This window comes from Quercus lobata, chromosome 8 (assembly GCF_001633185.2).
Source record: "Quercus lobata isolate SW786 chromosome 8, ValleyOak3.0 Primary Assembly, whole genome shotgun sequence".
NCBI lineage: Eukaryota > Viridiplantae > Streptophyta > Magnoliopsida > Fagales > Fagaceae > Quercus > Quercus lobata.
Genome location: NC_044911.1, coordinates 25,872,058 through 25,881,153, shown reverse-complemented (window position 1 = coordinate 25,881,153; position 9,096 = coordinate 25,872,058). Strand labels below are relative to the sequence as shown.

Genomic DNA, 9,096 nt, shown 5'->3' with positions numbered 1-9,096 from the left:
CTCATATGGAAAGATAAACCCTGAGATCTCAGGATATTAACTACATATCCTCCATGCAAGGAAAAATCCTATGTTCATGGGATTTTGGTGAACCTTACGCCACTATATAAACATCAGACCTCCCCTCCCCTGAGGTAGGTGAAAAATTTCTAACTCTCACAATATTAAGTTCTTGGAGATTCTTCCATTGCTGACTTAACTTTTAGAAGGTCTTTGGCCGGCACCCTACTGGTGCTCTCTATAGGTCCCTTGTTTCTTTTTATTCTTCAAGTACTTCGATTGGCACGTGTGTGGACAATCAACTAACTGACGATTTTGTGCATTATCACTAACAGAGATATCTGGTGTTCATATTTCTTCATCCCAATTATTGAATTATAAAAGAAAGAGAGGTTTTTTTTTTTTTTTTTTTAATTTTGTGTATGGCTCGATATGATTTCTTTATAATCTTTCTTCCTTGTCATTCTCATTTGTTGGAAAAAGAAAAATTCATACTTAGGGGTGTTTGGAACACGTGTTTGAAAACATGTATTTTGTTGTTTGAAAGCATGTATGAAAATACATGCGAGTAAAAAAGTATGAAAATACATGTAATATTATTTAAAAACTAAAAATTTATGTTTAATCAAGTCTACCAAACAGCCCCTTAATAGTTCCTCCCTTCCCTCCACCGAACCCCACCCCCAAAAGGGGAGAATTGGGCCAATTATGGGAGTGGCCCAATCAATATAAATATAAATATAAATATATATATATATATGTATATGTATATGTAAAAGAAAAGCAGCCCAATTCCAATTCCAACTCCATGATATCCACTCTCTCTCTCTGATCTGATCTATCGATCTCTCGCCGGTAGGCTTGAGTCTCACAGAACAATTAGATCACGCGTCGCACTCTGTCTCTCACTCAGGTCAGTAGTACAACACAACCAACCCCTCTCCTCTGATCTATGCCGCCAATTCCAATTTCTCTATCTATCTCTGTTCGTAATTTCTTTTTATAAATTTTTTGTGTGCGTTGAATTCAATTAATAAATGATGTTGAAAATTGCAGTGTTTGGTTGGTTGGTAAATTATTGAATTACAATATTACATTTTACATATTCAAATAAAATAAAAATCCATATGTTTCAGAATTGCTTATTTATTAGCTGGCCTGGGGTCATTAGAAGATTAACTTGAGATGAGAAAACATTTGCTAGGAAGGAAGGTTACTGTTATACCCTTGTCATTTCTTTTTTATGTTCAAAACTGAATTGATAATCTCAGTACTAGTAGTAGAGTAACAAAAATTAGCATTTCTTTTTCCTGGTCTTTCTTCCTTCGTGCGAATTGCGTGTAGTTGATCTCATCTTGCTAAGCCAAAGTTTGTTTCTGGATGTGTATAGGTTATATTACAATATGCCTTCTGCTCAAGATCCATTTTATGTAGTGAAAGAGGAGATTCAAGAATCTGTAAGTTTTTTGTCAAATTATGTTATGCTCTGGACCGCCTCTTAGCAATAAAACTTTTATTTGCAGTAAATTAATGTTTTATTTGGTACATATGATTGTATCAATGTGGTCTCTTTTGAGATTATATATAGCAATTCCATATTATTTTTTGAGGAATCACTTGAATTTTGCGCATAATTCTTTGTAATTACTTTATGTTCATCATCGTGAACATGAAGTAATCTAGTTTCTTAAGCTAGATCCTTGAGCTTAGGCTGTCCTGTTACAAAGGCTTTATTAAGAGTTTTAGATGAGTTATGTCGTTGGAATTCCACTGGAGGAGCTTTCAGATCTACTTCTTAATCAACTGGCATAATGCAAACCCTTGTTCCTGGGATTCCTAACTGGATAGTTCCATGGAGTGGCTGCTGCTGTATCACTATATTGTGGCATTGAGACTGAACTGGGTGCTGGTGTGTTGATAATTTTAGGTTGCTTCAGTTGTATGGTGGAGGAGGGGGATGATGTTTGTGGTTGAATTAAAAAGAGTGATTAGTTTCTGAATTATCTTCTCTTTTTCTTTTGAAATAACTTAATTTTATCAATAACCTCTTGCTTTTTTCTACCTCAAATGTTGGCTAGGCCTTCGCTGGGCTGACATGTTTCTGACTTCTTTGTTTCGAATTAATTGGGAATCTTGGGGAACTTTTAGAGAAGGACAAACCTGTCCCTTTCATGTATAATTTACAATGTGGATCTCTCTCTCTCTCTCTCATGTGCACACGGGAACTTACACCGCACTGTTGTATACATGCTCAGTACTGTTGATGGTGGAAATAGGAGTTTCCTGAGGGATATTAAATGTCTGACTATTTCATCACTACCTGTTTAGATTGATAAGTTGCAATCCACTTTTCACCAATGGGAGCATATTCCTTCTAATACTGGAGAGCAATTACATCTCACAAAGGAACTGCTTGCTAGTTGTGAGAGCATTGAATGGCAGGTATGTTTATAATTACCATACTTTACTTAAAATGGATTCTGCCTCTTTTAAAGTTTTGGGAAAGATCAATCATAGGTTTCCATCATGCGATTTAATATGTATTGAATCAGTAAGAAGATATCTAGCATGTGAATTTAAATAAATATTCTTACTACACCAATGTGATCTCATCCTACATTGGAACTTTCTATTTTAGTAGCAATATAAAATCCTATACCGAGTCCACCAGTAGTGAAGCTTTTTAGATGAGTTTTGGCTTTAATTAAATGAATTAACCACTGTGCACAACTGCTGAAAGCCTGCTTTCTTGATAGGAAGGTGGATGAATTGGACAAAGCAATTGCTGTAGCAGCTAGAGATCCATCTTGGTATAGCATTGACGAGGTGGAACTTGAAAAGCGAAGAAGATGGACCAGCACTGCTCGAATGCAGGTATCAACCATATAGCTATAGTTTTTAGAGACAGTGGAGACACTGTATTCAGTAATTCTTGTTATTGAAAATATATACTTTAAGCTTTCTCTTGTTAATCTGTCCCGACACTACTGATGTTTATCCCAAACTTTGTACTCAATTTGGCAATGATTTTTGGCACTCATTATGTGGTGAGCCTTAGGCTGTGTGCATGTGTCTGGACTCTGGATTATTGACTGGAATTGTACTTCTTAAGTTTTAAATTTATGTAGCTTGTGAGCATGGTGAGTCTTTATCAGTTTAATTTCCTATGACAACCGTTTAAAAAAAATTATAATCTTTTTTTATGAAATTATTATTTCTATTATGCAGTGTATTATGTTACAAGCTTTTGGCTTTACATGTGTGTGTGAGAGGGGCTAAATGATTGGAGTACCTTATTAGGTGGGCACCATGAAGAAAGCAGTAGAAGCTGGAAAAGAGTCAAATGGGACTGGCACTACTGGTTTGAGTGGAATGCGCCGTGAATTAATGAGGATGCCAGATTCTCACAAGGCAGATGGATCTAATCACTACAATGCCCAAGATAATGATGACTTCATAGCATCAGAATCAGATAGGCAGCTGCTGCTGATAAAGTATCATTTTTGTTTCTTTCTTTTTCCTTCCACATACAGACACATGCAAACCTATCTTTAGCAGTCTTCAAACTCTTTGGATTTTAGTTGCTGAACTTCATCAAGGTAGGACAGTCTAAGGAAAACCTGTGTGTGGTTGTGTTGGGCTTAGCATTAGGAGAATTTGTGGCTTTAGGATTTTAGAATTTAGAAGAAATGGTTAGGGTTTGTACTTATTTTAGGATTTGCAGAATGACATGAAGTTTGAAAAGTTTGAATTTGGTGATTATTTTATAGGGAAAATGTGTAAAATTTTAGGGTCTAATAGGGTAAAGAAAAAGGTTTGATGTGGGAGTGCAAAGGAAGAGCGAGCGAATTTGTTATTGTTAAGAGATTGCGAACATTATACTTGCATTGTACCTATGACCAATACTAGTGAAAGAAGATCAAGAAGCACTTTAGGGATAGAAGTCTTCGATAAACCAAAACACCAAGGTATATCTATTAATTACTCTCTGAAATATTTTAGTATAGAAAGCACAAATATATAAGGACTCTTTTTGGTGCTGGTCATATTAGGGCTTCAAATTTGATTTTCGTACTAAACCTAATAAGGTAATTAAAGGCTGACTTGGACTTAAAGAAAATTAAACCAAGATACTTAAGAATTTTCTTAAAAATTTAAGACTCAAACTCAATTTCCAAAATACCCTTTAATTTGCTTGAGTTGCAAAAATTTCAGTTCTACTCTGATTTCAAGAGTGAATATAACTTGTAAAATAGAATCCTGAGTTACTTTATTAAGCCTAGATTCTAGAATTTTATAATTATCCAGGACCCATAGGATAGGATGCTTAAATAACTTACCAATAAAAAAAGTCCCTTAAAATTCATATGGTAATTTATTTATTATCATAAATTACCAAAGTAGATAAGGATTTCTCTAACATCCCTTGTTAAAATACTATGAAGCTTTGTACCAACTATAACCTCCCTTTTATGAAATTTTGACTTTTTTTTTGGTTGACAATGTTGTCCTCATCATTGAAATAATATAAGCAAATACACCTAAGAATGGCGTGGACAGTTGTTTTGGGTTTGAGATCCATTGGGTGTGTGTAAATTATCCTCAAAAAATAGAAAAAATAAAAAAAATCATAATTTTATAACAATTATAAAAAATTATGTTTTATAGTTGAATAGTAATTTTGATTTTAAATAATTGGCATGTAGCACCTACTTGTGATGACTACTATAATTCATACTAATGATAATTAAACACACACACTGGATGTGTAGTATGATACTAATGTTAATTGAAATAATTAGCATGTAACATTTTGTTGAAGATTGTTGTAATCCTTACCACTGGCGAGCAATGCTATATTCAACATTGATACTATTTTCATAATCCTCTAAACTTTTACTATTTATCTGTTTGGTTTAATTCAAGATTAATATGTTTTAACTATTATTTCAAACCTTGCTTAGTTAGGATGAAATTCTGGGGAAAGTGGAGAGGAGAGGTGACCATTACATATTAGATTGGATGAGGGGTACCCTTGCCAAAGGCCTTATAGCTGAATTGACACCTCCCCATGTATAAAATGCTCGGGGGTTTAGGGGGGAAAGGATTCAAGCTGCGGGATTAGCAGCATGTTGTAATTATCTCTCAAAAAAAAGAAAAAAGATGAGGTGTACTCTTATGTTAACTAGAAACCTTCTCTCCATGTTGTTTGAGAAAAATGCTATTTGCTCTGTATTTGGTTTTGACAAGTAGCTATTGCGTCTATTTTATTTGTTCTTGATTTTGTATTCTTTATCAACTATTGATTGTAGGCAGCAGGATGAAGAGTTAGATGAACTTAGTGCAAGCGTAGAGAGAATTGGAGGTGTTGGGCTTACTATACATGAAGAGCTCCTTGCACAGGTAAGGATTTTTTAAGCTTCAGATCTTTATAATAACTCTACCACTATTCCCTGGCAACAAATGATGTGAAAGATAGCACTGGCGGTGCATCCTTTAAGCACTTTAATCCATGAGTGACTTTTATTACTGTACCTGTAACTTTCTAATTTACTTCTTTTTTGTCAAGCTTCATTTTTTAGGATCATTTTTGTTAATTTGTTAGACTAACATGTAATATTTGGGTGCCCCAGGAGAAAATTATAGATGAATTGGGTATGGAAATGGACAGTACATCAAATCGTCTTGATTTTGTTCAGGTTAGCCTCTGTAATAAGTCTGAGCTAATGTTTATTTCCAAGCTTTGGAAAATTCGGGCTTCCTACCAATGATCTGATATTTAAGACTTTAACTCTATGTTCACTGAAAACAAGTTCAGATGTGAAATTTTTTCTCACTTGCTAAATTTAATGAATGGATTGTGTACTTATTTTAATGATTTAATATGTAACGAGTAAAAAATTCCTTTTTTTCAACTTCTCTTTGCAGAAAAAGGTGGCTATGGTCATGAAGAAGGCTGGTGTGAAGGGCCAGATCATGATGATATTGTTTTTGGTGGTTCTGTTTATCATCTTATTCATTCTGGTCTTTTTGACCTAGTCATTGGTCTGAAACATGTATGAAATGTTGGAGATATGTGAATCTCCTTTTTTTGTTTTTTTTTTGGGGAGGGGGGGGGGGGGGAGGAGGGGAGGACTATCAAGAATAGATATGAATGAAAGGATTTAATTGGAAGTCTGGGTTTGTCAAGGAAAAATGAATACGAAGCAAATGAAGAATCTGCCTTTTTGTTCTGTGCAATTTCTTTAAGTGGACCAGAATTTGTTGTTGAACCACTTACAGTTGCAAGTATCATGTAAACCAGCTTTATATCATGCTTATTTGTTTATTGCTACATGCTTCTGTGACTAGATATTAGTAGGCTCATATTTCTGATTTGGTTTGCATTTGTTTTTTGTTTTTTTAAAGTTTAGGACAAACGTGTTAACAGTTCCAATTGTTTAGAGAAATAAAATGAACTTTTTGAAGTTGAAAAAAAAAATAGAATTCATGCAAATTTTAGTGGAAAAAAAAAATTCATGAAAAAAAAACTATATTTTTAGTTTTTAGATTTAAAAATATATATATGAGAGGAACTTAAGCCTTTGAAACTCGAGATTCAAAAGCAACTTTTAAAATCTCGAGATTTATACCATTTGCAAAAATACTTTGTTTCAGGCAAAGAGGATGCTCTGTTTTTTGAGTGTTCACACTTGTGGAACTTAAGTCTATGAAACTCGAGTTTCACTGGGAAATTTTTTTTTTTTTTTTTCCTGAACATGCAGGCAAACCAGAAACTAAAATGTGTGCATGCACCTGCTAAGAAATAGAGATAGAGAAGTTGAAAATGTAATCCACAAACACTCATTGAGAGGCCTTTCTGAGAATGTAAATGCACTTAAATTACATCCAAAGGCATTCTCAATAGGCACCAAACTATAGAAATTGTTACGCTCTCTGCATAGACATAGTTTTACAATGTAAATGCACTTACATCATAGCAAAAGACATTCTCAATATATCAACATTCTAAACATGTCCAACCATGCTTAATTTGCAGTTCTAACCATACTACTCAAATCACAATCTTCATAGAGGTACATTGGATAGATAATTACAAGTACATTCAACAAAAACCAAAAAGTTAATTATGTCGATACAACATAGTCACTTTTCCTAAGATCGGCGGTCCACACAATAAAAACGTTGTCTATTGAAGCATACCTGAAAAACGTAAACTAATTATGTTAGGAGACAAGATAGTAAACATTAGGTAAACATAGAATGAACAACTTGATCCAGAAATTTTTGCCATCTGTCACCTACCTAGTTTGGAACATGACCACTTGTGGAAGCGTCACGAGACTGCGGACATTTTCTGCGATTATGCCCAGAAACATGACACAGTCCACATGTCTACTTGGGTTGACTCTCTATCAAATCTGCGTCCTCCCTCCGCCGTCCCAATTCTCGATCCTTATTCCTCATTCCATCCATCTCATTCCTTATTCTTGACTTCACTGGTCGACCTTTGGCCCGCAAAAATGCTGGATTAGGCAACCATTTTGGCCCCATGGGATCCCTCCACATTGACTTTGACTTAGGAACCGCAAATGCATGTGAGTAAGGATCCGTTTGGATACAACTGAAAACTAAAAACTGAAAAATATTGTAGCAAAATAATTTTTAAATGTGTGAATAGTACCGTGGGACCTATTTTCAATGAAAAAGTTGCTGAAAAGTGTAGTTTGTGGGACCCATGAACAATGCACGAGAGCACTGTTCATAGAAGAAAAGTCAAAAAGTTACGGCTGGGAAAAAAAAAAAAAAATCTGAAACGCAAATGTGCGTCTGGGAACTATAACATGGGTGAATATATGTGGTCGAATCAATATTTAGAGCATCACATACTCTAATTGCATGTGAACACAGGATCCTTATGTTTTGTCATTTCCCACAACTGCATGTTCTTTCCAGTAACCGAACTTCATAACTGTGGTTTCCCCCTCCTGTGCTATACATGTTGAGTGAAGTAACTACTTAATATATCATATGTTGATTGCTAAATGCCTTGAGATAGTGTTTCTCAGATTTACACCTATTTCCCTCTCACATGGAGAAGGCATATGTACTCAATTTCTTACCCTCCAACAACTTATAAGTAATTTCTTTGTGCCGGTTGTAGAAATATTCAACAAGTTTGGACCAAGTGAACTTAATCATTGCGGCAATAGGAAGGCCCCGTGCACCTTTCAGTACACCATTAAAGCACTTTGATATATTGGTTGTCATTACCCCAAAATATTTCCCACCATCATGTGACTGGGTCCACATATCCACAGACTTGCTCACTAGGTATGTGTATGGAAGAAAATCCTTTTCCTTGCTATCCTTCCCCATCACCTTCTTTTTATTCATAATGGCCTCAATTTCCACTTGCTTAATGGACTCCATTATGGTATCAATTTTACTTCCTGAATAGCATATCCCGCTTTCAACGCTGCTAACTTTAGAGTCGAGTTCTGAAAAATGAGTGTTAAAGTTGCTAGCAACATGTCAAAGACAATATCTATGAAATACCCGTGTTTTTCCATCATCCCCTCTAGGCTAGTTTGCAATGGCGTTTTTGATACCGAGATTTCGGTCAGAAATTATGCAAATGTCTTCGTCAGGTATCATGTGGTCAATCGTATCTCTGAGGCATTGTAAAAACCACCTCCAACTGGACCTTGACTCACAATCCACAACAACAAAGGCGAAAGGGAATACCTTGTTGTTAGCGTCAGTTGCCATTATGACCAACAACTTTTCTTGATATTTACCATACAGATAGGTCCCATCAATACTGATAACCGACTTGCAATATTTGAATCTATCAATGCATGGACCGAAAGACCAAAACACATAATGCAAAAATACGGTGTCATCTTCACTGGTGGGTGCGGTACGATAGATCACCTGGGTAGTCGGATCTTGATCAATATATGTCATTAGCAACTTTTGCAACCTTTGGTAAGACTCTTCCCAATTCCCAAACATCTTTCTAATCGCCTTTTGTTTTGAATCCCATACCTTGTAGTAAGAAGGCTTATGGCTCTCATATTTCGACTCTATCAT

The 9,096-nt window shown here is 35.2% G+C and overlaps 2 protein-coding genes across 2 annotated transcripts; one reads left to right on the top strand and one right to left on the bottom strand.

Annotated features, from left to right (window-relative positions):
- Positions 1-780: 780 nt before the first annotated feature.
- On the top strand, positions 781-6,334 carry LOC115956383 (syntaxin-61-like). The gene is made up of 8 exons (XM_031074781.1): positions 781-913; positions 1,391-1,457; positions 2,329-2,442; positions 2,761-2,874; positions 3,301-3,494; positions 5,313-5,403; positions 5,634-5,699; positions 5,929-6,334. Exons 2-8 carry the CDS (start codon positions 1,404-1,406, stop codon positions 6,037-6,039), a joined length of 744 nt encoding a protein of 247 aa, XP_030930641.1. The 5' UTR covers positions 781-913; positions 1,391-1,403; the 3' UTR covers positions 6,040-6,334.
- Positions 6,335-8,088: 1,754 nt separating this feature from the next.
- On the bottom strand, positions 8,089-9,096 carry LOC115956658. The gene is made up of 2 exons (XM_031074970.1): positions 8,613-9,096; positions 8,089-8,501 (listed from the first exon to the last, which is right to left on the bottom strand). The coding sequence occupies exons 1-2, from the start codon at positions 9,094-9,096 to the stop codon at positions 8,089-8,091; spliced, it is 897 nt and encodes a 298-aa protein (XP_030930830.1).